At 52.0% G+C, this 27,004-nt stretch overlaps 1 protein-coding gene across 2 annotated transcripts; it reads right to left on the minus strand.

The window, feature by feature from the left end:
- Window positions 1–7,699: 7,699 nt before the first annotated feature.
- ALOXE3 (arachidonate epidermal lipoxygenase 3) lies at window positions 7,700–26,693 on the minus strand. Of its 2 annotated transcripts, XM_069483336.1 has the most exons (16): window positions 26,665–26,693; window positions 26,014–26,471; window positions 25,275–25,479; window positions 24,129–24,210; window positions 23,463–23,582; window positions 23,001–23,126; window positions 21,151–21,254; window positions 20,418–20,590; window positions 19,464–19,607; window positions 19,173–19,376; window positions 18,995–19,081; window positions 18,380–18,549; window positions 17,616–17,737; window positions 12,991–13,091; window positions 12,210–12,380; window positions 7,700–8,407 (listed from the first exon to the last, which is right to left on the minus strand). In XM_069483336.1, exons 2-16 carry the CDS (start codon window positions 26,158–26,160, stop codon window positions 8,228–8,230), a joined length of 2,136 nt encoding a protein of 711 aa, XP_069339437.1. In that variant the 5' UTR covers window positions 26,161–26,471; window positions 26,665–26,693; the 3' UTR covers window positions 7,700–8,227. The 2 variants fall into 2 exon arrangements, with proteins under 2 accessions (XP_069339437.1, XP_069339438.1); XM_069483337.1 differs by lacking the exon at window positions 26,665–26,693 and having other exon boundaries at window positions 23,001–23,123; window positions 26,014–26,470.
- Between the last annotated feature and the right edge of the window lie 311 nt (window positions 26,694–27,004).

Below are 27,004 nucleotides of genomic sequence, written 5' to 3' on the forward strand. Positions count from 1 at the left end.
GGGAGCTGGGGCAGGAACGGCAGGCAGGGCGCTGGGCCTGCCTCTGAGAGGGCGGATGGAAGATGCCGCGGATGAAGGAGCCTTCAGGGTGGGGGAGCCAGTCCAGCCTGAGCCAGGGCCCCAGGGAAGTTGAGGGAGGGGGCAGGGCGGGGCCCCCAGATCTTTATCAACCTAACAAGCTCCTTCCTCCTGCTGGTACCCATTGGCTGCAGTGCCCGGCACCCCTGCTAAGCAGGGCCACAGGCAGTGGGTGACCTGCTCTGGCCCGAGGGCCCGTGGTGGGCAGGGGCTGGGGGAGCAGCACTAACCTGCTGTCCGGCCGGCCTGCTGCCTGGCAATTCCTCTCTGGGAAATGGGGCAAGCAGTGGCCACAGAGAGAAGCCGGGCCCATCCTTCTGCCCCAGGGCCCAGAGTCCATGACAGGAAGAGTGGTGTGTGTTGAAGCTAGGGCTCAGGGACAGCATGGGGACAGAGAGCCCTCGAGATGCCACAGAGAGGGAGGGTGGGTGTGGGACCAGGATCAGCTGACGGGGGATTGATTGGAGTTGAATACAAAATTAGCAGATGGAGTGAAATCTGAGCCATAAGAATTAAGCTAAAGGATGGACAAATAATTTGTGGTTTTAAATAATCATAAAACAGAATTCTACCCAGGAATTATAATAATTTAAAAAAGAACAAAGTACAATGTGGATGAATCTCACAAAGATTATATTGAGGAAAAAAAGCCAGACAAGAAAGAAGACGCACTCTATGAGTCCATTGATAAGAAGTTCCAGGACAGACAAAACTAAGCGATTCTTACACAAGTCAGGCTGGAGAGGACCTCTGGAATGCGGGGCCATGGACACAGCTAGAAGTGTTCTATGTTTTGATCTGGTGGTTTACAGGGCACTTTATGCATTTTACTATATCTGTGTTATCCCTTAATTTTATAAAGTACACACGCTCACCTGAAAAAAAATGAAGCCAGAAAGAGGGCTGGAATCCGGATTGGGCTTCAGTGGAATTGGGTTTGTCAGGACCCAGGTCAGTCCCCTCTTCCTTCTTCCCTCCCTCCCTCCCTTTCTTCCCTCTTTCCCTCCTTCTTTCCACAGATGTTTCTTGAGCATGATGCATAGTGTTCTAAGCACCGCAGATACAGAGAAGAAATAAAACATACAAGGAGCTTACTGAATAGCTGGGAAAGAAGGACAAGAAACAGTAAACTATAATTTGTTCACTATGATTTTGGATATTAAGTGTTCTGCAGAAAATAAACCTGGAGTGGGGTGTGGGTGAGATTGGGAGCTAGTTTCTGACAAAGTCATAGAAGCCAGAGCAGGAAGGACTGGGAAGGAGTCAGGCCCTGGGATAGGGAGAAGGTGTTAGGATTAAGATTAGGGGCAGTAGGCCAGGCAGGGTGGCTCACGCCTGTAATCCCAGCACTTTAGGAGGCCGACACAGGAAGACCACTTGAGCCCAGCCTGGGCAACATAGCAAGACTCTGTCTCTACAAAAATAAACATAATTAGCCGGCATGGTGGTGTGCACCTGTAATCCTAGCTACTCAGGCAGGAGCATCACTTCAACCCAGGAGTTTGAGGCTGCAATGTACTATGATCCCACCACTGTACTTTAGGCTGGGTGACAGAGTAAGACCCTGCCTCTAAAAAAAAAAAAAAATTAGGAGCAGTAATGAGAGAGGGTCAGAATTAAACTCTCAGCAGATAGCATTTGGGACCCAGGGAGAGTCAGGTGAGAGTCACGTTCCTGTCCCCTTTTTCCGGACCTGCCCTCTTTCCTTCCACCTCCCAGGGGCAGCTCCTGCCAACCAGGAAGCACCAGTCCTGGTTTCCTTCCTGGTGGCACCCTTCTGTCACCATCAAGGGAAGGTCACACAGTGCCTGGGCCAAGTTAGGGCCAAAGAGGCTGGGATTCTAAGATGCAAAGAAGCTTCCAGTAGATTCTAGATGAGGAATTCGGTTGAGACTGCAGTTCAGGTTTAGTTTAAGGAGAGGGATGTGGCCAGAGTTATGAAATGAAATGATCTTTTTCAAGACCCAAATCTGCTGACATCACCCTCTACTCCTTCTCCTCAACTGTGATCAGGCCTGGCAGTGGCTCCTCCTTGCCTTTGGGACGGTGACATTGTGCCTTCACATGGCCCCCATGGCCTGCCCGATTAGCCACGTTCCCCTTTGCTTTCTTCTGTGTGGGACTATGTGCCTTTTCTTCATTCATCAGCAGACACTGCCTGAGCCTCTACTTGTCCCCAGCACTGTGTCAGGCCCTGAGAGTGTGACATAATCAAAGCAAACCCTTGTACTCATGGAGCTTGTGTTCTAGTGGGGGAAACAGACAATATTGCCTAATAACCAAGTACATCAAATAGTTTGTTAAATAATGGTAAATGCTGAAGAGAAAAAATAGAACAGAGAAGCATAATATAAAGTGTAGGGAACCAGGGCTGAATATAGTGGCTCACTCCTGTAATCCTAGCACTTTGGAAGGCTGAGACAGGATTATTGCTTGAGGCCAGGAGTTTAAGACCAGCCTGGGCAACATAGCCAGTCCCCGTCTCTACCAAAAATATGAAAAATTAGTCAGGTGTGGCAGTGTACATCTGTAGTCCCAGCTATTCAGGAGGCCAAGGCAGGAGGATCTCACAAGCCCAGCAGTTCGAGGTTGCAGTGAGCTATGGTGACACCACTGCACTCTGTCTTGGACAAAAGAAAGAGATCCTGTCTCAAAAAAAAAAAAAAAAAAAAATATATATATATATATATATATATACATACACACACACACACACACACACACACACACATGGAAGCAAATTTTTTATGTAGAGTGGCCTTGGGAAGGATACTTTTGAGTAAAGACCTGAAGGAAGGGAGGTCAGCTCCTTCCCACCCCAGGACGTTTGCATATGCTGTTCCCCCCTCTACCTTGTGAACCTGGTTAATATTAATACTTCCTCTTCCTACTGATCATAGCTCAATAATTTCTTCTTCAAGGAAAGCCAAATTTAATATAAATGGCTCTCACAGTACCAAAGCCAACAACCTTTTTTTGATGTCTGTTTTCCCTAAAGATTAGACTTCCCTAAAGATTAGTCCATAACTTGGTTTGGTTTCCTCCCCAGTTCCTGGCACAGTACCTGGTACCTGGGAGACTCTTAAAACATGGTTGATGGGTTACTGATAAGGACAAGGTCAGGGTTGGGGACTGAATCAATGACGGGTTTAGGATTAGGGTGAAGATTCAGAAAGGAGAGTTGGGTTGAGCTAAGGGTGAGATGAGGGGCAAGGAGTGACGTGGGGGAGGGAAGAGGTTAAGGGGATGGAGCGAGGAGAGGGGAGAAGGCTGAGGATGAGGGTCATGCTGAGCTGTGGGTGACAGGGCTGCCTGTCCTGGGCTGGAGACAGGAGGCGTCAGGCTCAGTCTCCCTCCTGGGCTCTGCTCAGCCACCCTGGTGACTCTTGCAGGACACTGGGAGCCTGACGATGCAAATTTGTACCCTTTTTTTTTTTTTTTTTTTTTTTGAGACAGAGTCTCACTCTGTTGCCCAGGCTAGAGTGAGTGCCGTGGCATCAGCCTAGCTCACAGCAACCTCAAACTCCTGAGCTCAAGCGATCCTCCTGTCTCAGCCTCCCGAGTAGCTGGGACTACAGGCATGCGCCACCATGCCCGGCTAATTTTTTCTATATATATTTTTAGCTGTCCATATAATTTCTTTCTATTTTTAGTAGAGGTGGGGTCTCGCTCTTGCTCAGGCTGGTCTCGAACTCCTGAGCTCAAACGATCCGCCCACCTCGGCCTCCCAGAGTGCTAGGATTACAGGCGTGAGCCACCGCGCCCGGCTGCAAATTTGTACCTTGAGATGAAAATTCCAGGGAGGGGGGAGGAGGGGATGGGTAAATTCACACCTAACAGGTACAATGCACGCTACCTGGGGAAGGGCACACTTATAACTTTGACTCAAACAGTACAAAAGCAATTTATGTAATCAAAACGTTTGTACCCCATAATATTCTGAAATAAAATAAAATAAAAATTTAATTTAATTTTAAAAAGATACAAATTCCTTGCAAACTCTCTCAGCCTCCTCCTTTCTAGCTGCTCCCCTCTCTAGCTGCTAAAGCTGGGGGAGGAGCAGGGTGGTGCAGTGGGCAAATTGAGGCTCAAGGATGCAGGACACTGTACCTCCAGGCCCCTTGGGAATGCAGAGTCCTGGGGCATTTGGGGTGAGAGGCCCAACCTTAACCTTTGTAATCCCATAGTAAGATCACTGTGCGTGGGGTGAGGAGAAGGCAGGGGTACACAGACGCCTGGAGGACAGGATGGGAGAAGGGAGCCAAGGCGTAGGCTGGGTGCAACAGCAAGCGAAGGATGGACCTAAAAATAACTCCCCAAGTCTCTCCCCAGCTATCAATAGGTCTCCCCCCAACCAGTCCCTCTCCCAAAAAAGCAGGGGTGATGGCCCTGGGTTTGCTCAGGGCACAAGTCTGGAGTGGTAACCAGGTTCCTGCAGGAAATAGAGATGGAGATGGGGACAGTAGGGACGGTGGGGCTGTGGACGTGGCCGGATGGGATTAGGCATGAGGATGTAGACGGGATACTCCCCAGGTATGACCAAAATGTGGATGCATGACTCTCGGTAGGTGCTCATTGGGCTGATGAACTGGTTCTCCTGGACCAGGGGTGGACCCAGAGAGCAGGAGAGGCTCCTGGGAAGGATGCGAGCTTGCCAGGGTGTCTCACTGGGGGCCACCCACATAGGAAGCTGGGTCCTTACTGCCAGGGCATCCCCACTGCCTGGCCACACCCCAAGTCCTGCAAGGCAGGGAGCAACTCCTGGGGCCCCACTCCCCTAGGACACAGAGAAAAAAAATCAAATCAGATCACTCTCTTGCTTAAAATTCATTCACCAGAGCTTAAAACAGTGTTGTCCTTAGGATCAAATCCAAGGACTTATCATGGACTACAGGACTGTGCATGACCCAACACCTTTTCTAGCCACTTGGGCCTTTTCTCTGTGCTCCAAGCATGTGCTCTTCAGGGCCCTCACACGTGCTCCCTCCTTGGTTTATAATACCTTCCCCCTAAGCTGTTTCAAGAGTGTTTTGTTCTTGTCTCAATTCAAATGTCACGTCTCAGAGGTCACCTTCCCTGACCACTGAACCTAACGTTTCCCTCCAGTCCCCAGTCATACTGGCCCACCACCTGGTTGTATCTCCGACTGCACTGGCCATTGTACAAAAGGATTTAGCTGTTTACATGTTTATTGTCTGTCGCTTCCAGCAGCCATGGAAGCAGGGGTTGCCCCTGGGGAATTCATAGCCACTTCCCGGAAGTCGAAGACAGTGTCCAGGGAGACAAGAGCCATGAGGCAAGCAGATCTAAATGTCAACACTGGAAGGGACTTTCCAGGTCTTCTCGTCCCACCTATTTATCTCGCAGATTTGGGCCACCGAGGCAGAGAGATTTGCTCAAGGCCAGCTGACGCGATTTCCACTGTACCAGTCGGCCTTTCAGACTGGCCGGAAAGCACGGAGGGGTCCACAGTGAAAGCCGGAGGAAGCCCCACACCTCACAGGGCTCCAGCAGCTTGGCGTGAGCCCCCTCCCCACATCCTGTCCCCAGAGGTGCCCAGAGTCAGGGCAGAAGTCCTATGTGCAGCCAGGTGTGTCCGCCCAATAAATCTCCCTCCAAGCTGGCTTTCTGGGAAACCAGATTCCAAGGATCCACCCTGGTCCCTCCCTCTCCGGCTCAGGGGCATTTTTCAGGCTAGGCATGCCTTCTAATGCTACCTTCCTGGAGGCCAAGGAGCGTTCATCCTCTTGGCAGGAGGGGGTGCCTGAGCACACCCCGACTTTGCTCTCTGCTGGTGCTAAGTCAAAGCCAGCGTTAAAGGGTCCTGCGCTTCCAGCCTCGGCCACAGCCCTTCTGGCCACAAGGGGGCCCCTCTGGGTGTTTCTTAGTCCTTTAACTTTGTTCTGGGGAGAACAAATATGGTGATTTGGGCTAAGTTCTTAGGTTGAGATCTGCGTGTGAGATAGCCCCAAACACACCTCTTGGTGCACAATCGCACGAGGATCCTCTTCCAACAATCACAGACACGGGAAGTGAAAATCCAATAGCCAAAGACAGCCTCCCCCACCGCGCGCGCGCGCGCGCACACACACACACACACACACACACACACGTGCATGCGCCCACACACAAAGAAGGGGTTGGGTAAAAGAAGAAGATTCTTGGGCTGGAAAGAATGGGGGAAAGGGATGGGCAGTGTTTTTTCCTGGGTCTGTGGAACTGTGGCTGCTTCAAAATTTCAACATAGCAGGGGCCCTGGGATGGCAACTTAGGGAGGAAACGAAGTTAGATGAGGAGCTGTTTGTGGAAACTGTGCTTGTACTGCAGCACTTTTTGTTTTCTTAGATACTGGCGGCCCAGGCCAAGGCGGCTGGTGGGTCCCCACTGACTGGAGGAATGAGTTGAGGGTGGTCTATGGTGGGGCTGTCAGACTCTGCACTCGGCAAAGTCCTCGGCCATGTAAGGCACCCGGTGGGCCACTGGTTATTCTGACACTAAAGCCATCTGATCCCCCGGCCACCAGCACCCTATGGATGGAGGAGCAATTACTGTGTCATTTCTCCAAAGACAATGCGACTCTGGCCAGAGAGAGGCTGTGACCAGGGTTCAGTCAGGCCCAGAATTTGACCCGGGTGGCAGAGAGGTTAGGTGGGCTGGATCTGAGGTCTAGGGAAGCAGGAAACCAGGAAAGGGTTGGGCGTCTGTGGAGAGAGAAGACGGGGGACTGACGTGAGGGCTGCACGAGTCTCTGTTTCTAAGGGCTGTGGGGCTGGAATGGAGGAAACCAGATGCCCCAGATTAGCACCCATTCGGTCAGGATAGGCCAGATTACGCTGCAATAACAAACACCCCCCAAATAGCAACAGCTTCACCCAACAAAAGTTTATGTCTCGCTCAGTTCCACATCCGACTCAGTCAGCAGGGGCCTCTGCCCTAGTCCCTCAGACACACAAGTGAGTGCCAGGTCAACACCGGCTTCCAGAATAGAGAGGCAGAGAGTAGAGAACTCTGGGAGCTTCCGCGCCAGCCTGGAGGTGACCAGCATCGCTTCTGCTCATAACTCGGCCAAAACCCATCTGGTGACTCCACCCATCCATAAGAGGGACAGAGGCTGAGTCTTCTGTGCGTCCAGGAGAAGAACTGGATGTCAGTGGCAACATTAACAACTACCACACCCAGCAGCCGGACTCTGAGGCTTTGCAAAATACCTACTTTTTCCCCATCAGTCCCTTCAGTCCAGACATTCCTTCACCTCCAGATGACATGCTCTGGGAGGCAACGGCAGGAATCGGGGTGTGGCTGGCTGGTGGATCGAGCTGCAAGGCTTCCTGTCTTCGGAACATGTGATCCACAGATGGATTCACTGCTGTTCCCTGCATCTGCCGTCCCTGGCACCTCCACCACCGCCCGCCCCAAACACACACACCACAGCATAAAAACGAAATGGGAGCCAAATATGTTGGTTTTTACTGAACTCACTGGACTCAAGGACAAAAAGAAAAAAAGGGATCAGAGTCGGGTAGAGAGGTGGGATCAGAGTGCTGGAGAGGGATCCCCACATACGTGCACAGGCCAGGAAGCCTGTGTCCGAGAACTGCAGTTAGAGGTCCAGGTAAGCCGGGCTGCTGAGGGCAAAGGGGACCACGTGTCAGATCCAGGCACACACCCTACGTGCCCAGTTTCCAGACTCTTCCAGAGAAGAAAGCTGTGTTGGTTGGTCTTAGGCTTGAGGAAAGGGAAAGCAAAAGGCATGGTGGGAGAAAGAGTTTGGAGATGGGGAGGGCTAGGAAGGCGAGCTCAGAAACCCACGCTGGCATCCGAATGGTAGGAGACAGATCCCACAAGAGGCTGGAACAGGAGGCTGCCCAGAGTAGGGCAAAGGACGAAGGGTTCCTTCCTTTTGGAGGGCCGATTGTGCATTTGACTTTAGACAGCGGCTTCTCACCCTGGACATGGCTGTACTCGTCCCTCCCAGCTCGGGCCCAGTTCATATGATGCTGGAGCCATCTTGGCTGGAACAGTTCCCCACATACAGAAAAGAAGGTTCAGGCTGGCTGAGAACGAAGGATGGGAGGGTCTGGAGGACCCTGAGAAGCTGCTCTCCTCGTGCTTGGACCTTCCTTTCGTTTGGGGTTGTATGAGAAGGGGCCTAAATGGAAACACTGTTCTCGATGAGGGGAGGGTCCAGGTAGATGTAGGGCAGCACCAGGCTCTGGTTCCGCTCCCGGATGTCCCTTGAGATCTGCGCTAGGCGGCTCTGGAAGGCTGCAATGCTCCGCCGCGGGGCCTCCTCTGTGAAGTGCTCATCTGGGTAGGTGCCCAGGGGCCTCTGGGGGAAAATCGAGTGAGAGGTCAGGATGTTTCAGGATGGGACGGAGAATAACGAAGGATCCCATGTGCAGACAAATGGAGTCAGGGTGGCATCTCAAACACGACCCAGCAGCCACTGTAAATACCCCTGGTTTGGGGACAAACCAGGACCCCAAACCACCATTCCGTGCAGCCTGACACAGAATAGCCCTCCAACACCCCAAGCCCACACAGCATAGGGTACAGAATGTGACTTGGGAGCCAGCCATCCTAAATTCAGGGCTCCCTCTGCTGGTAACCCTCTGCCTGTTACTCTGACTCTTTGAGACTCAGTTCTTGCATCTGAAAGTAAATAGGTTGAACTAGAAATTTATTTTATTTTATTTTTTTTTTTTTGAGACAGAGTCTCACTCTGTTGCCTGGGCTAGAGTGCTGTGGCATCAGCCTAGCTCACAGCAACCTCAAACTCCTGGGCTCAAGCAATCCTCCTGCCTCAGCCTCCCTAGTAGCTAGGACTACAGGCATGTGCCACCATGCCCAGCTAATTTTTTCTATATATTTTTAGTCGTCCAGCTAATTTCTTTCTATTTTTAGTAGAGACGGGGTCTTGCTCTTGCTCAGGCTGGTCTTGAACTCCTGAGCTCAAACGATCCGCCCACCTCAGCCTTCCAGAGTGCTAGGATTACAGGCGTGAGCCACCGCGCTCAGCCTGAACTAGAAAATTTTTAAAGGTCCTTTCCAGTGAACACAGCCACAGTCGTCACACAACTGAGATCAACATAAACAGCCTTCAGCAAATATACCTAAGAAAACACCTATCACCCTCACAATTTCACAAAATTCAACCCCTGAAAACAATCAGCATCCTGGTTCTGAGGCATCTTCACAATCAACCAACATAATGGAACTTTTTCCAACACAATCACCATCACCATACACCATTACACTTTATAGCACAGCCAACCACAATCAAGAACTATCACAATGAACTTCAGTCAAGGTAATCTTGTGTACAGAACTGTCCCTCCCTCAATTATCACATCACACAACCAGTTCAGCATGACAATGCATGGGCCCAGCCTCCTAGCCAGCACACTTCCCATCTAGTATTAACTTCATACAATATAACTGATACATAATAATATTGTTTAAAAAATTACTTTTCTTGTTTTATTGCATTGGCAAAGCCCTTCAGATCAGTATCAAGTAACAGCGATAAGAGTGGACATTATTTTCTTGTCTCTGAATTTAATGAGTAGACCTCTATTGTTTGACCATAAATACAGTGTTTTCTTTTGTTTTCTGAAATATACTTTCATCGTAATGTTTCCTTAAGGGGGTTTCATTTTACACTGAGTTTTTATTAGGAATAGATGTTCACATTTATCAAATGCCTTTTCAGCATATATGAGATGATTATATGGTATGCTTCTTTACTGACGTAAGGAATTATATTGCTAGATTTCATAAGGTTGAACCAACCTTTCATTCCTTTCATTCCATAAACTAGACTTTGTCATGGTATATTATTATTTTACTATTCACTATTGGCCTTCATTGGCTGATATCCCTTTAAGATTATTACAGCTAAGTGGAACAAGTTTATCATTTCATTTTCTTCACAACAGCTAACATGTAAGCACATTGCATGGACCATAACAACCACACAACATCCCTTGAGACAGGTGCTTTTCATTTCCACTTTACAGATAAGGAAATTGAGGCTTAGGGAGGCCAAATTACTAATACATATCTAATGTCACAAAGATGATAAGTGTGGATGTAGGACTGGAGCCCTGTACATGAGACCCATCTTAACCCTTGTTAAGAGAATTGACTTTGCCAGGTGTGGGTATCAGGGTTCTGTAATCCAGTGAAATGATTCGCAAAGCTTCAACCTTTTTCTATGCTTTCAAACAGTATGAGTGACTAGAGAATTACTTGTTCCTTGAAAGTTTAAAAGGATCAGGTCTTTTACAACCTTTTATTACATTTACGTATGGTTTTCATCTCTTCTGGAGTTAAGTTTTGGTTGTTTATGTTTTCCTAGAAAATCATTCATTTCATGTAGATTTATAAATCTGCTTGCATAAAACTATAAGCAGTATTTTCTTGTGATTTTAAAAATCTTCTCTGTATTTGTGGCTGAATGCCTTTCCCATTCCTAATGTTGTTCTCTCTCTTTTTTTTTTCTTAATTAGAATGTCTAAAGCTTTATTTTATTGATTTTTTTCAAAGAACCAGTTTCAAATCTTATTTACCAAATTGACATCTAATTTCTAAAACTATAATGTAGCCATCAAAGCAGCAGAACACAGAACTAGGACAGCTGGATTCACAGCCTACTTACTGTCGACGTGATGTTGAGCAAGTTGCTTAATCTCTCTGAACCACAGTTTTCTCCTCTGTAAAATGGAACTACCATTTATTGAATACATATGTCAGCACTGTACTAAGTATTTTAAATACGGCTACTTGTTTGATCTGTATTTTAAAATAGCATATGCAAAGTACCTGATTTAATGACTGAGACATGAGAGAGCCTCAGTAAGTGACAGCTGCCTTTATTACTGTCATAAGTTTCCAGGTCCAACTCTTACCGGATTACGAGGGGAGAGCCCCCACCCCCATCCTCTTGCCTACTCACCCCTCATCCCTCTGGGACCAGAAAGGGGCAGGACCTACGGACAAGTTCCCGCCCTTCGCAGGAAACATCTGCAATCTTTCTAACACCAGAGTCAAACATGAGAAATGAGGATATTCACCTGCCAGAGAAGTTGTGGGTAAGACAAGTCGGGCAGGAGTGTGACTGCTGGCGCAATGTGGAAACGGAGATGATGGGAACTGGTCACTAAAGGGTGGCTCCCCTGGCCTAAACTACAGACCTGCCTCCCCTCTGTCCTCCTGCCTCCAGAATCGCCCCTTCCATCCATTCACACAGCCGCAGGAGCACCCTTGCCAGAACAAATTTACCCACGTCACCTCCGGCTTGAAATTCTTGAGATGCTCCCGATTCTCTTCTGAATGACACTGTGCAGACAGACCCCCAGCTGCCTCTCCACCCTTCTGCCTCAGCACACTGAACCATTTGTGACCCCACAAACACTCCAGGGAACTCTTGCCTTGGCTCCTTGGTCCTGTCCCTCCCTCTACCTAGAAACTAACCCTGCCACTCCTTTGTCTGCCAAACTCCTACTTGTCCCACAGGTTTCAGCTTAGATGTCACTTCCTCCAAGAAGCCTTCCTGGGTTTCCCCAGACCCAGTAAGGTTCCACGGGGCCCTGCTCTTACCACTATCACTGGACTGTAAGCTCATAAGGACAAGGTTCGTAGCTGACCGTAGCAGTGTCTGACCCACCATGGGTGTTGAATGGAGGAATTAATATATAAGTAACTTCTACAGAACTGTAATGCCCTTTTCATTTACCTCAACTAGGCCAGAGGCTTTTTGAAGGCAGGAGGGTCTCACTTGACTTCCTGAGCCTGAGCCCAGTGCTACGCTAACAGAGGGAAAGTACTCAAAAACTGTTTGGTGAATGTTTGGATGAATGTGTGAGTAGCTGATGGATGAATGGTTGGATGAAAGGATGGACAGACTGGTAAACCTGTGAATTGGATGGAAGTTGTGCCCCAGCCACTAAACTGGTATCTGCTTCAATAGATGTCTTTCGGGGTCAATTATCAACTGAAGAACACAAAGCAGCTCACCAGTGGGCATAAATCTTGGCAATCAGTCCACAAGACCCCTGGAACAGCCATCGCAACCTCCATTGCCCAGGCCCTGCAAAACCCTACCCGCTTCAGCATCCTCTCCAACAAACCTGGTCCTTGGGCTCTTGGCTGACCAGCCAGAAGAGGAGAAGGTTGTTACAGGTGATGTTCACTTCCGGGAGGGTGTCTAGGTAACTCTTCAGAGTGGTGGTCCCCTTAGTCTGGGGTGGGGGCTGCCTCATGGAAGATGGAGCATTGGGCATCCAGGCCCCAAAGTCATGCTGTGGAGACCCCCACTTCAGCTGGGTCAGCCGGCCAGAGGGGGAGGACCAGCTCCCTTGTCACCATCCCTGTCCCCCCCTCCACCATCCCTGTCCCCACCTCCACCACCCCTGCCCTCACCTCCACCATCCCAGGTCTTGCAGTTGGGAAGTGAGGGGATTGTGGAAAGGGAAGAGAGGAGGGATAGAGGGTGGAAAGTCCCAGAAGTAGGGCAGGAGCCCAGCTCATTCCTTGTCACTCCCCGCCCAATGTTCCAGGACTGGGTGGAGTGAGTCACCCAGGACTCAGAGCGCAGGTAGTCCTAGCAAAGGGCCTTGGGCTGGCACGCCACACGGAGCAACCTGATACTCCACCTGGCCAGGTTCTACCCATGACAGGAGCCCCTAAGTTCTACTCCCAAGGTAATGTCAACGTGAGTGGCCATTACAACTGTGGGCCCAGCCCCACCCAGGCATCACCTGAGGCCAGCCCCTCACTCCACCCAGTAGCCACTCCAAGCCCAAGCCTAACCACAGAGCCACCCCAACCCTGACACACCCAAGCTCTCGACCTGAGCTCAAGCCCACTGCTGAGGCCCGCTGCCCCCAGGCCTGCCTTCTGCAGCCTCACCTGCCCACTGTTGACAGCAGCGTGCTGGGCAGAGCAGTTGAAGATGATTGCAGTGAGGAACTTCACCAGCTCTCCTGGGGTGCACAGCCTGCTTGGGAAGCCTGGGTGTGGGGAGGAGGAGAAGAGGGTAGGGATGGATTCCGAGGGGCAGCTCAGGGCCGGGGCTTACCACAACGGGAAAGTGAGGATGTAAGGGCTGAACATTTGGCCACGACTGTCTTAAGACTAAGACTAGGGTTGAGGTAGGGATGGACGTTGCCAAGATCTGTGGTCTCTGATGGGGGGCAGGATAGGAGTGGGAGCTGGAATCGGGCCAGGAGATGCCCAGCAGGTGGGTGCCAAGACAGAGCCAAGCTCAAGCCAAGCGCCACGCTGCCTCTCCCTGACCTCCAAGGCACTCCAGTCCACAGCCCATATTAGCACTTAATGGTTTAATTCTACCCAGTTCACCAAGATGTGTCTGTCCAAGCACCCAGTAGCAGACCATCCTCTGCTGGACTTAGCGGCAGAGACAGAGGACCACAGAGATTGCCGTGATGGAAGCAGAAGGGAGCATCCAAGGCCAGCGCTTGGTTCTTTTATGAGAGGGAAAATAGGACAGAAATGGGCGCCAGGGCCAGAGTGGCTGTGGGGACCTCCCACAGGACAAGAAGGGGCCTGCTCGAGCTGAAGGGTGGGTAAGCTTTGAATGGGAAAAGGTGAGAGAGGAAAGCATTCTCAGGCTGAAGGCAGAAGAGCTCCCAGGCTCAGTCCTCAATCTTCTTCCCTCCGTGCCTCACTAACATCATCCAGGCCCACGGCTTTAACCACCTCCCGCTGCCGACAACTCCCAAATTCCCATCTCTGGCTGTGCCTGGCTCATGAAGTCTGGACTCAGCAGCGGGCATGAACCTGCAGCTGCTGCCCTGACGTCTCCACCTGAGTGTCTACGAGACACCTCGAGCAAGACCAACTGCTCCGCTCTCTACCCCTCTCGCTCCCCTTCCCTGTCCCCCCACAGGGGTTCCGCTTCAGCGCTCTTTATCCGGTTTAGGCCAAAATCAGCACACTCCGCCTCTTTCCACCTCATCCTGCACAGTACCAGCATGGGAGACTTCCAGAAGCCAGTCTCTCCTCACTACCTCACCCGCCACCGCCACCCAGTCTCCGTCACCTCGCTTCTGGATGAATCCTGCAGTTTCTACCCTTGTCCCTTACAGCCTGCTCCTGACAGGACAGCCACAGTGATCCTTTAAGGTCATAAATCAGATTATGTCATCGTCCGCCAAAAACCTCTGAGGGCTTCCCAACTCACTCACCTCACCATGGCCCTACATGATCTGACCCCGGCTCCTTCTCTGAATTCATTACTTCTGGACTTTTCTCCGTCTCACTTACTCCACTCCAGCCACACAGGCCTTCCTGGTGTTCCTCAAACACGCCAGCATCTTCAGACCTCAGGGCCTCTGCTCGCACTCCACCTCCACCTCCACCTCCACCTGCTCCTCTTAGCCCAGTCACCCGCACAGCTAGCTCCGCGCTTCCTTCAGTCCCTACTCCAGCATCGGCTCCTCGGGGAGGCTTCCCGACCACCTACCTGAAATATCTCCCTACCTGACAGGCCGCAGCCCCATGCTGTGTCACTATTCTTCTTAGCACACACAACCACCTGGCATGTTTGTTTTTCGGTTTTCTGTATTCCGCCAAAAGAACACCAAGCTCCATGAGGGCTAAGATTTTTGTCTGTCTTGTCCACTGCTAAACCCCAGCACCTAGAATAATACTTAATAAATATTCGGAGCCCAGTGATTATTGGTTGAATGAAGCAAATGCAGGAGAGGCTAAGAGGCCAGAGTGAGAAGAAGTGGGGCAAAAGCAAGGTGAGGGGACAGGGAGGGAACCTAGTCGGAGGCGAGGCTGCAGCAGAGCGCAAGGTCATGCAGTCTCTGGGCAGCATTTCAGAGGATTAGCAGGGTGGCAGCCCTGCAGGCTTGGCGGGCAGGCAAGAAGAGGCTGGGAGGGGTGGGTCTGGTTGAGAAGCAGCTGCCACCACGCAGGAGCACTGTATGGAGGACGGGACTAGGGTGGTGACAATGGGAAATGATAGGGACAATAGGGATTAGCCACCCGACTGGATGTAGGAAGACAAAGAGGGAACGTGAGTCAAAGAGGGCTCAAGGTTTGGAGTCAAGCTGACTGGAGACAGGCTGACGCAACAGGACAGAGGCTGGGAGTGCGTGGGAATTTTCTGAATGTCCTGTTTGTGGCTGACTATCTAAACTTGGAGGCTGGGAATAGAAAAGTAAAGCAGGAGTCAGACTATCTGTGGGGATTTTTCTGTAGTTCATAGTGTTTATTTATGGGAATATAGAAGCCAAAATCAGACTGACTGAGGTTGATGTGTGTTTTGCCATTAAATATTGTATATGAATCTAGAGTGAGCTCGTACTGGCTAAAAGAGCTGTTGTCAACTGGAAGAATGTTCTGATGTATTAAAACAGAGACACGTTTAATAAAGTAAGATAGAAGAAGGGAATCAAGGTGAACCAACAGTAATTAGAGCCACCTCTGGGTCTTAAATAGGAAACAGACACCCTCAAATATGAAACAGCTGCCCGAGGGGAGCGGATCAAGAATGCTCATGATTAACAGTAGGCTTGCAAAACACAGGGAAAGGTCACCCTTTAAAAAATCCAAAAGAGATCTGGCTGTCACCACCTTAACCCATATATCAGTCTTGGCATCACTAATAGCGAGACAACCTGATATTATAGTGCGTCCCAATATGATGCAATGCAGAGGACACAGCATTCTTGGCAAAAATGTCTAACCTTTAGATATTACTTCCAGTTTACAAAAAACACAGGAGATAGAGGAACAAGATGAATGACAGCATTAGGAAGCAATGAGATAAATTCAGAAGGTGAGATATTCTGCAGAACAGCTAGTCTGGGCTCTACAATAAGTCTATATCATGTGATTTTAGAAAGCACAGGAGAGAGGGGCTGTTCTAAATTAAGAGAGACTTTCAAGTCGAAACCGAAAAAATGCACCATATAGTCCTTGATCAGCTCCTTAATCAACAGACCAGCTGGGGGGAAATGGAACAGTGGAGAAATTTGAATAAGGACTAGATATGAGGTGACATGGGAAATTATTGTCAGTTTTGTTCAGTGTGATAACAGTATTGTGATTGTGTACAAAAATGTCAGTTTTTAAGATGCATATTGATGGGGTGAAATATGATGAGTTTAATTTACTTTAAAAGCCTTCAGCAATAAACAAAAACAACAGATTAATCAAATATGGCAAAATGTTGGCAATAGTTGAATCTTATGGTGAGTGTTCACTGTACTCTCTACTTTTCTGTATGTTTGAACATTTTTGTTTAAAAAGAAAATCTTCCAAGCCTATTACAGGTAGGGCTGCAATAGCTACTTATTCTATTTGGAGGTGACCTGAGACCCTCCCTCCTCCATGGGTCTCCCGAGAGGAACCCCTCTGGGTGGCCTCCAGAAGCACTAAGTCAGCTGAAAGCCATCTGTCTGCTGAGAGAAATCCCAGGCCAGTGCTGGGGGAACTGGAGGATGGACATTTGTGCCACTTTGAGCTTTCTGTTCTTCTACTGGACCTAGATATAGAGGGCTCTTCTATGTTTCTGAGTGCCTGGAATACAGACTGCAAAATACAGTGGCACTAGGTAAGTAGGTGACGAAGAATAGCAATAGAATATGTAACCTGGGCAAGGTCAGATGTCACTCTATAGAGGGGCGACATAGAGTTTTCATGTGCTGGTCTTAAGGGCGACAATGAGACACGAAAAAGAAAAGTCCTTCAGGGAGTGGATGCTTGGGGGATTTCCAAGTCTGGGAATCAGCTATAGAGGACAAAGAGGGGACAAAAGGCTAATTCCATTAGGGGAGGGTAGAGAGAGGAGTCAGAGACCCAGGACAAGCCAGCAGCTGGGATGGGGAGATGGCCGGGACTCAGGAAGAAGTGGGAAGGGCAGAAGAACACATCCTCCCTGGAGCTAAGGAAGACTTTAAAGAAAGGAGGGTGGTCTGGGGCATCTGCTGGGCACTGAAGTTAAGGAAAGGTGGCCTAAGAGGGGGCCCTGGTGTTGGTGGGTCTCAGAGTCCTCTAAGGTAGTGCCCGAGAGAGGGGAGAGTTAAGGTGAGATGACAAGCGTAAATGAGGACTCAGGTAGCAGCAAGACCAACTTGCTCCATGAAGAGGTTTGCAGCCAAAGGAGGTGAAGAGAGGTGGGTGGCTTGAAGGACCACCTGGCAGGACAGGCACAAGAGGGTATGAGAGAAGGTGCTAGAATACTTTGAAGTCAGAGATAGCTCCTGCTGCACGATGCAGTGCATGGACAGCCCAGCGAGCTGAAGTGAATGGACAGGCTCTTATTTAGGTCAAGGGACAAGAGGGGCACAGTGCAGTGGTTGAAAGCAAGGGCTTTGGAGACAATGGGAGCTGGCACTGAATCCTGCCTCTGCCACCTGCCCTGTGCCTATTTCCTCATCTGTTAAGTGGGGACAATAATATATGTACTTCAAAGGCTGGTCAATAAATAGGAACTGATTAATGGGGGGGAGGGGGACAGGATGAGAGCTTATGGGGGAGGTGGGATGGAGGGGGAATACCTGAGCTCTCCCGGCCCAGAAACGCCTGAGCAAAAATCTCGCCGACCCAGGCCTGCAGCTCTGAGTCCTGCTGCACGGAGGCCTCGCTGAGATAATAGTAGCCAACGATTTCCGAGACAAAGCTGCAGGAAAGAGAGGCTGGTTCCACTGGAGTAACCTTGAGCTCAGGCCTCGCCAGAAAACCAAGGCCCACACCACTCAGGCTGGGGAGAGGCAGACGGCCAGAGTCCACTGAGCACCCACAGGGGTTCAGTGGGGACCCCTGGATCCAATTGGAGCCTGAGCGCCCAGGCTTCCCCTTAGCCCCACCACGACTCCTGAGTCATGGGTGCTCTGTGCCTCCTTCCCGCACAGGGACCTGAGGGCAGGTGCCCTGAGGAGAGGAGAGTCTGGCTCCTGCTTCCTCCTTCCCCTCCCCACTCAGCACCCAGGAGGAAGGAAGACCTGCCTGCCTGGAGCCTCTGCCCATGCTTAGCTGGTGCACCAGCCCTGGCACCCTGACTCCTCCGGACACCCCTTCTTTCCCTCCCTCCACTACATTCGCACACCCCAGACCCTCTGTAGACCACAGCTACCTGCCATTTCCCAGGGACCCCAAACCCAATTCATACCCTTGAGAATTCTCTATTCTCGGGTCGGAAAACACCTGGAATCCCCACCCCTAAGCGCCCCAGCCGGCAGAGGGAGGAGGAGCACGGGACCCACACTGCCCCAGCCCAGGAGGTCCTGTGGGGCTGGAGTGGCTGCAGGGTCCCGTCCCACACCTCTCAATGGCTGTCCAGATCTTCAGGCCGTCGTCTCGGTAGTGGTAGTTGGGGATGCCCAGGACACCGCGGGCCCGCAGGCTGTCCGGAAGGCAGAAATTGGTGTAGGTGAAGTGGGCCAGACCCGTGCTCATCAGGTAGAGGAGGCCTTGCCTCCCGATGGACGTGACCTGAGGACACAGCACAGCTCTGCTCCGGGGCTAGCCCAACCCCCAACCCAGCGTCTGGGGACGAGGTGGGGCTAGAGACTCGGCCCAGGGAGGGGCTTACTCGGTTAATCAAGCAGTCCACGACCACGGATCAAACACCCATGGGGACCCGATTGCAGCCCTATTCCGTGCACAGGAGGCGATCCTTAGGTATTGGGTAATCAAAAGAATGAACTGAAAGCCGGAGAGGCAGGAGCCTGGCTGGGCACAGGCAGGGTCAGCTGAGAGTAGTGCTGGGGCTGGGGATGTCCCGCCTGTGGAACCGTGGCCTGAGGGAGCGAGACCCGTGGGTGGGACCGGCGGGCGGGGGCCGGGCAAACCGGAGACTGGCGGAGAGGGGCGGGGCTCGTGGAACGGGCTTGGGCGCAGAACAGGGCAGGCGGAGGGCCTCGGGGACCTCGCGCACCTTGTCCACGAGGCCCTCAGGGTTGAGCAGCGTGGCCCTTGCGATGGTGTTCACTTGCAGTGTGTAGCGAGTGTGGGGAAGCAGGAGCTGCGGAGCGGAGAGAGGTCACGTGAGCCGAAGGTCGGGGCAGGAGGCCCAGACCCCGCTCCCTTTGGTCTCGGCCCGGGGTCGCACGGACCTTGTAGATGGGATGGCAGAGCGGCAGCTGACGCAACGTGGCCATGGCGAAAGCCTCGCACAGCAAGTGCGTGCACAAAAAGTGCGTGTTGTTCTCGTGCACCAGGAACTCAGAGTTGCGCACCCACGTCTTGGCCAGCAGCCAGTCCCATTCGGAGTCAGTGGGCAGGAAGATGGGGCTGTCGGGCCCGGGGGTCTGGCTGAGCTGCGTCCGAGAGTAATCAAAGGGTGGGGCTCAAGACTGTGTGTTCCCTGAGGGCCCCCACTTCCGAAGCCCCGCCCCCGGGCTCACCTGGATGGCCAAGGGCACCAGCGCCCCCTGGGGGTTGAGCCACAACAGGCAGAGCGGGGCGGTCACGTACTGGGGGCGACCGTTTAGGCAATGCGTGGGGGCCTCCGCCAGGATCCAGTAGTCTGCTAGGAAGATGTTCCCCCTCTGGAGAAGGTGCACAGAGACTTAGAGTGCCGTCTCAACCCGCGCTCGGCCTCCGTCTCCGTTCTCTGCTCACTTCTACCCCAGGGAGGAGCTAAGGTCCTGGGTTCCAGCCTTCGAAATTCTTGGTGTCTGCACTAATAGCCAACGCTGGGTACCCCGCCCTTCCCAGAATGTCCGGAATGAGGTCCAGCTGAGTCCCTGGTTGTGCAACCTCTCACCTGGCCTCCCGGCTACAGTCCTCTCCTCCTCCCCCCATTCCTGGACCTTCCTACTCTCTCAACACAGATGGAATCCCCTTGGAGATCTGAACTGCCTGCATTCAACACAGCAAAATTAACACGCGATGAGAATTAATCAACCACAGCTCTAGCCTTCTGGAGAATGCCTGAGGGCTTGGCTGCCCCAGAGAGCCCAGGTCATCATCTACCCCGCAGCCTCAGAGCTCCTCCTCTTGATTGTCCCTGCTATAACTGGTGGCCCTGCTATTGGCCTGTCCTGAAGAAACCTTCTTTGGGCCTCAGCACCTAGGACGTTGGAGGCCCCAGAACAGGGGCAAGGCCTTCTCCCAACTGTCCCTGCAGCTGCCCTGCTCATTCACACCCCTCCACCAGGCCCCATCTCAGGCCACAAAGCCTCCCAAGCCCCAACTGGCCCTCATCCATATCTGCTCTACTTAAAGGTGCAGGACCAGGACTGCCCAGAGGATAAGACCCACAGTCACGACGCAGGCCAGGCCATTCCCCTTACCCTCCACACACACCCTCCAAGGCACCCCCACCCATCAAGCCCACTGCTGAGGTCCTCACCTACCTCTAGCTCTGTCTGCAAGCAGGTGCCTGGTCCCAGCAAGGGGGCTACCATGTCATTGGTGACAGGCAGTTTGCTGGGCAAGCTGGAGAGGCAATGGAGCATGATGGGATTGACGCCATTCAGGTACTGGTACCCAAAGAAGTGGTCCTCACACCAGTGCTCTGTGACATACTCTAGGGGGCAAGAGATGGGACCAGTTGGTCTGAAAACTGCTTCCCTAGGTCCTAGTCCTGCCAAAGCCTTTGGTCAACACCATTAGGTGTTCCTCCCAGCAAATCTAGGAGGCAGGTATAAATATATCTTCAACTTAATACTGCACACTGAGGGTCAGAGAGATGGAATGACTTGCCCGGATGAGTGGCAGAACATGGATTCGAACCTAAGCCTTTCTGGCCCCAAAGCCTGGAACCCATAGTGGTAGGAGTAGGAGTAAGGGAAGAGAGTCATGTGCCCCCTGATCAGGATTAGCATCATCTAAATGACTGTGACCCTCTTCTAGACAAGCAGAGTGTCTCTGTTCTCACTCCCCGCTCCTCGTGGCCTCTTCAGAGGAGGTGCCTGGGTCCCTGAGGGGAAACTGGGAGATGCTACCAGTGAAACCAGGAGCCTCTCCTGCCCAAATCCAGCAGTCTGCCAGGGAGACTGAGAGCAGGCCTTTTCCCAGGAAGGGGAGGAAAGGGTCTGAGCATGGGGCAAGGTAAAGGACAGACATCTTCTGCCTGGCTCTACACACCTATAGTGAAGGTCTTGTGGCACCAGAAGATGTTCCGAATGTCATCCAGCTTCTTCCAGGAGCCCTTGCGGTCTAGCAGCCCTCGAAGCTTCATGCCCAAGGACCTGAGGGGCAAGGGAAGGAGGGGAAGGTGAGGGTGGGATCTGGCATCTATTGGGAGCCACTGTGCCCTCAGCCTGGAGGGTCAGTCCCCAGAGTAGAAGTGCCTATCAGTCCACATAGGAGAAAAAGTCTAGTGCCCAGTTGAGGTTCTGCAGCCTGAGGGGACTCTGGTTCAAATGCAATCATCCCTGGGAGGGAGAATCACACGTGTGGACAAAGGTGGTGCACGTGGCCTTATGATACAGACAAGTCATCCTCACTGGTGCTTTGGCCTTCTTTCTCCAAGCTTCCATCTTGTCACATTCCCCTTTGCCTGCAGAACAAAGCCCCATCTGCCAAGCCTGGCTAGCCCATGAAGCTCCCCACCAGCTGGTTCCCACAGCCTTTCCAGGTTTTTCTCCTACCCTGGGCACTAGGCAAGGCCAACTAAGACTGCTCACCAAGCATAACCAGAGACGTACTTTGTATCCTGGACTGGTATAAGTGGGGTTGGCAAGCTGAAGGATGTACACTTTTCACTTTTGTGGATGTCTATACTGTCTGAATTTTTTACAATGACTATCAATATTTTTACAGATAGGGTCTTGCTCTGTCAGCCCTGGAATGCAGTGGTACCATCATAGCTCACTGTAACTTTGAACTCCTGGACTCAAGCAATGCTCCTGCCTCAGCATCCTGGGTAGCTAGGACTACAGGTGCATGCCACCACGCTTAGCTAATTTTTTAATAATTTTTATTGTAAAGGCAGGGGTCTTGCTATGTTGTCCAGGCTGGCCTCAAACTCCTGGCCTCAAAAGATCCTTCTTCCTTGGCCTCCTGGAGTGCTAGGATTACAGGCATGAGTGACTGCACCTGGCCTATTATTATTATTTTAAGAGATGGGGTCTGGCAATGTTGCCCAGGCTCGGGAGCAGTGGCTATTCACAGGCATGATCATAGCTTACTACAGCCTGGAACTCCTGGGCTCAAGCAGTCCTCTCCTATCAGCCTCCTGAGTAACTGGGACTACAGACACATGCTACCGTGCCTGGCAGCATTATTTTATAATAAGGAAAAAAATGCTTGAAATTAAATTGGCTTTCCCCCATTTCCAGGGCTTCATTTAAGCTTCCTCTCCTAGAAAGCCGTCTCCTACGTCTCCACCTACTATAAAATCTATCTGTTCCTCTAGGCACATCTCAGAAGCAAATTCCTTTGTGAAGCATTGCTTGATCTCCCCCAAAACACATGTCTTGGATCTTTCACAAAACACTCATCAATCCCTGCATTACACTGTAAACTCAGTGGGTGCACATCATCCAGCATTATACTACGAGCTCTGACATACCCAGCCCATAACAAGCACTCACTAGGTGGGCTGAATCACAGGAAAGGGAATGAAACATAGAACAGTTAGGTCTGTGGCAATCAGTCAATCGGGGCAGGATGTGTGAAGACGCTGATGTGCCCTGAAGAGTGTGGGCACCGAGGAAAGGCAGGGTGGCAAGGGGGGATTAATGATCTGACAGGTCCAGGGACAATGTCACCTGTGCTCAGGGAGTGGGGACTGGGGTCAGGGAGGGGGGGAAAGTGTTAAGGGAAGGAGGACTGGGGTCAGGGAGGAGGTCCTGGAGGGAGGGAAGGAGGGAACACTGGGGGCAGGGAGCAGGGACTGGGCTTGGGGAGGGGGATTGAGGGCAGAGACGTGCACTGGGCATCAGAGGGGCAGGGGGACGTGAGTGGGAGTGCAGAGAGGACAGTGGCCTCACGCAGGGATGGCATTGAGGAGCAGCGAAGTTGTCTTGGTGACTGAGTATCGAATATTGGGCTCCATGTGCAGCAGGGAAGGGATGTCAATCTTCATGGGAAAGCCAGGCAGGTACCGACTCCCACTGCTGGGGATGGGGGAACAGGACAAGAACCAGTCAGTAGGCCCTGAAGTCCACTCCCCTTAATACTTACCTCTGTCCTGCCCTCAGAGTCCCCAGGTCTCCTCTCCCTCCTGGATCTTCCCCTGCCCTCTCTGCCCCTGACCTGAAATGACCTCCTCACCCTTGTCCTCTCTGCCAGACTCCTCAGGGCCATCCCTGGTCTACTCTCCCCCTGACTCTTGAATGAAACTGCACTCATTACAGACCCTGACCCCTCTTTCCAAGCTGCTAGGGACCCATCTTCCCAGCAGACCCTCCACTTCACTCCCCTCCACCTCCGTCCCAAGCCTTGGTCCTCACTTGTCGCCCTGGTCTGCACGAGGTGGCATCTTGGTCAAGGCAAACTTCTTGTCTGACTCCATCTCCTCAAAGCTGCTGACATCCACCATGCGGGGGAAGCCAGGAGCATAGATCTTCCAGCTTCCAAGGGAAAGAGGTAAGAGGTGGCAGGTCAAGCTTGGGATAAACAGAAGTCTTGGCTTTTAAAGACATGACATCAGATGAAAACTCCAGAAACCACCCACTTTCTGGACAAGAGACAAAGCGCTGGAATTTTCTCCATGAAGGCATTGAATTGCAGATCAGGGTAGCATTTGAGGATGACATTAGTGCCCATACTAGTTTAGAGATGGGTTTGTGTGGAGATTAAGATCATTGCAGGTTTGGGAGGGAGAGAATGGACTGGGATTGGTGAGTACCAGGGTCATTGCTGGTATTGGGATCTGGATTTCACCAAGGAATGTTGGGGGTTGAGTATGAATTCACTGATGATATTGGGGAAATTGTTAATACTGGTATTCTGGGCTCAGACACAGGGTCATTGTTAAAGTAGGGTTAGGTTTAAATGAGAGTCCTGATTGGAGTTGGGTCCCCAAGGTTGGAACTGAGGTTAGAGTTAGCAACAATCTGATGGAGGCTGAGGTCAGAACAAAGGTGGACGAAGAAGCCAGATCAGGCCACCCTCACCGGTAGCATTCTTGTCGGGCCCGGAGCTCCCGATTCCTGTGATCCAGGAGGAGGGGAAGGGAATCCTGACAAATGGTTCTTGCTGTGGGGAATGAAAATTACTCTTGGCATAAGCTTCTTTTCAAATAACACCTTTTGCAAACCTTGCCTGAACCCCCCAACCCTTGAGCCCAATCCCACAGCCACATCCATGTGACTCACATGAGGACACCCTGTGTTCTTTTATTTCACCAGGAGAAGGGATTTGAGACAACCTGATAAAAATCTTCCTAAGTGTTTGCATGTTTGTCTCCTCTCCAGACTATACACTCTTCGAGGGCAGAAGTCATGCCATGTTCATTTTTTGTATTCCCACATCTAGCAAAGAGCCTGGCACCATGTACATAACAAGCACTTGATAAACGACTGATAAGCAAATATATTTTGTGACGCTATGGATGGATGTGCCATAGTAATGGATGGGAGTTCACGGTGATGTGAAGAGCTCACTGTGGGCTGTGGAGTAATGTTTACTGGCCTCACCTTGACCTAGAATATCCATCTCTCATCCCCGAGACTCAACTCCACACTCAGGGCAGCCCTAGTGTTGCCTCTGTGGGTCAGACAGTGCTGCAGGCTGCAGACAGTCAAGCCCAGCATCTTTGAAAGGCCCCACAGATTCCACAAGGGACCCTAACAGCGCCTCACAGGGACTTCACCCACACTCGAAAAACTAGCAGTAGAGGACAGGGCCTCTCTGGCCACATTCTCTAAACACTCAAGGCTTCTTTGCCTGTTGAAGTCTAATTACTCAGCTGGGAGGTTAATTCCTCTCTGGGCTCCAGAGAAATTCACTCTGGGGCAGTGCAGAGGGAGGCCGTGAAAAGCCATCTGCTTGTGAGAGAGAGAGAGAGAGAGAGAGATAGTGCATATCTACATGAGTGTGTGTGTGTGTGTGTGTGTGTGTCTCCAGAGGAGTAAATACTGCCTAGAAGGCCCTTGCATTTTCAAGGCTTGAGAGGCTCACTTTTTTCCAAAAGCATCTACTTGGGAGCCCAGAGTTCCCAACCCCAATCCTATTTCCTGCACCCTGGGCTCTGTAATACCCCACCCCTAATCCCAAAAGACGCCTTCTGCAGTACAGTTCGGCCCTCGCCTCTGGCCCACCTGTTCCCGGCCTCAGCTCCATTGTGCAGTGGCCTTCAATCCACTGATAGCAGGGGAAGTGGGAAACGGTACCATCCGGGGCCGTGACACAGATGCGGCTGCAGTACCAGGAGTCCTTGCGGAAGAAAGCGTAGCGCTCCTTGTGTACACGCAGCAGCAAGAGCTCGCCCAACTCTGCTGAGCAGCGCACCTTGTACTTCTGTACCTGAGGGGACCGAGGCAGCAAGCAGGTGAGAGGCAGGGAACCACCAAGACTGTCCTTGCACCTTGCAATGTGTGTCTACACCAATGCCTGCTGCTAACCACAGGGTGCCTTTGTATGAATTGGAAAAAGGCAAGCCCTTCATCCAGGTAGAAGCAGGCACCCTGCATGGTGTGCCAGCAGAGTGGGCGCTAGTGGATTTCACTAGCCTCCTTGGGCACTGGGGAACCCTTGTGTAGGCCACCAGCAAACAGTCCTGGGGGCTGATGAAGGCAGGGAGGTCCCCTCCAGAGAAGAGGATACCCAGGCTCCAATGGCCAACATCAATTATAGGAACAGCCAGGAAGCCAGAGGACATCTCCCGACTCAGTGCTCTCTGAGGATGAGTTTCAGGGACCACAAAAGGGACAGTGACGAGGTCAGAGCTGGCATCCTGATTTCATGAGTCCAGAAGGAGTGCTCCTCCTCTCCTTCAGGGTCCCCTGCAGGCAGGCCCTGTCTCTCAGGGTCGCGCTTCCCCGTCTCCTTTGTACTCACCGATCCAGCGGTGAAGTCCCTGCCAATTCGATCCAGCCGCTGCTTGGGGCTCTCACCACACGTGCCCACCAGCGTGACAGAGATGTTGTCCAGTGTGCCGGCCATCAGGTAGGGACCAGTGGTCACACACAGGCGGTACACTGCCATGATGAAAGGGATGGAGGGATGCCCCCGGCAAAACCGGCCACAGCAGCAGCCGGCCTGGAGGAGGGGAGCGGCAGGTCCGGCAGGGCTGGACTTGGGCGGGGGCGGCCTAGGGGGTTGGGGGGCAGCGTGGGCCTGAGAAAGGGCCCAGCTCTCTCCAGGGTGCTCCGGGGCTATCTCCAAAGCTCTTCGCTGGAGGCTCGAGCTCCCTCTCCCCGCCCACAGTTTGCGCTCTAATACTTGTTTGCCTGCCTCTAGCACAGCCGGTCCCTCTGGCTGACTCACCCAGATGGATATCGGGAGCCTGGGTCCCGCTGGGGAGGGAGGGACTAGATGCTGAGATGGAGACAGGGAGGATAATTACACAGTGTCCCTGTATAATTGGGACACTGCCCTTCACCTGGTCAGGGGCCCGACTGATGCCCTGGGACCCTTGTCCGCCCACAGCCCAACTTCCCCCCAAGACCATTTTCTCCTCTCTCCCAGTCAGAACTGAGCGCGAGGCACCTGCATTCCTATACGTGAATCACCCGTGTGAATCACTATACACAGGTGAGCCGCACTTGACTACCAATCTCGCAGTCACACGCAGGTGAATCGCACACGCATTCCAGCACCCGGCAGGTGGTCAGGAACACCTGTCCTGTCACCCCCACACCCATCTCCCCCAGGCCCGGCCCTCTCTGTCCCTGGCCTGGGCACGCCCAACCTCAGTGTCTGCCTTGGAATAGGGCCGGCCAGGAAACCGAAGTGGAGTCCGGGCACACAGCGTCTGAAGGCGCCCTGTGGCATTCTTTCCACTCCAGGCCCTCACTGGGCCTGCGGGACGATAGGCCGGAGCCAGGTG

The sequence above is a fragment of the Eulemur rufifrons genome, chromosome 9 (genome assembly GCF_041146395.1).
Source record: "Eulemur rufifrons isolate Redbay chromosome 9, OSU_ERuf_1, whole genome shotgun sequence".
NCBI classification, from domain to species: domain Eukaryota; kingdom Metazoa; phylum Chordata; class Mammalia; order Primates; family Lemuridae; genus Eulemur; species Eulemur rufifrons.

Bases quoted from the DNA above. Each gene is read 5' to 3' on its own strand.
- ALOXE3 (XM_069483336.1), bottom strand. From the start codon at position 26,160: ATGGCAGTGTACCGCCTGTGTGTGACCACTGGTCCCTACCTGATGGCC. The intron at 19,082-19,172 runs GTCCGTGCGACC...TCCGCTCCGCAG, and splicing joins TCTGCCATCCCATCTACAAG to CTCCTGCTTCCCCACACTCG. The intron at 17,738-18,379 runs GTGTGGGACGGG...TCTTTCCTGCAG, and splicing joins ATCTGGACAGCCATTGAGAG to CTTTGTCTCGGAAATCGTTG.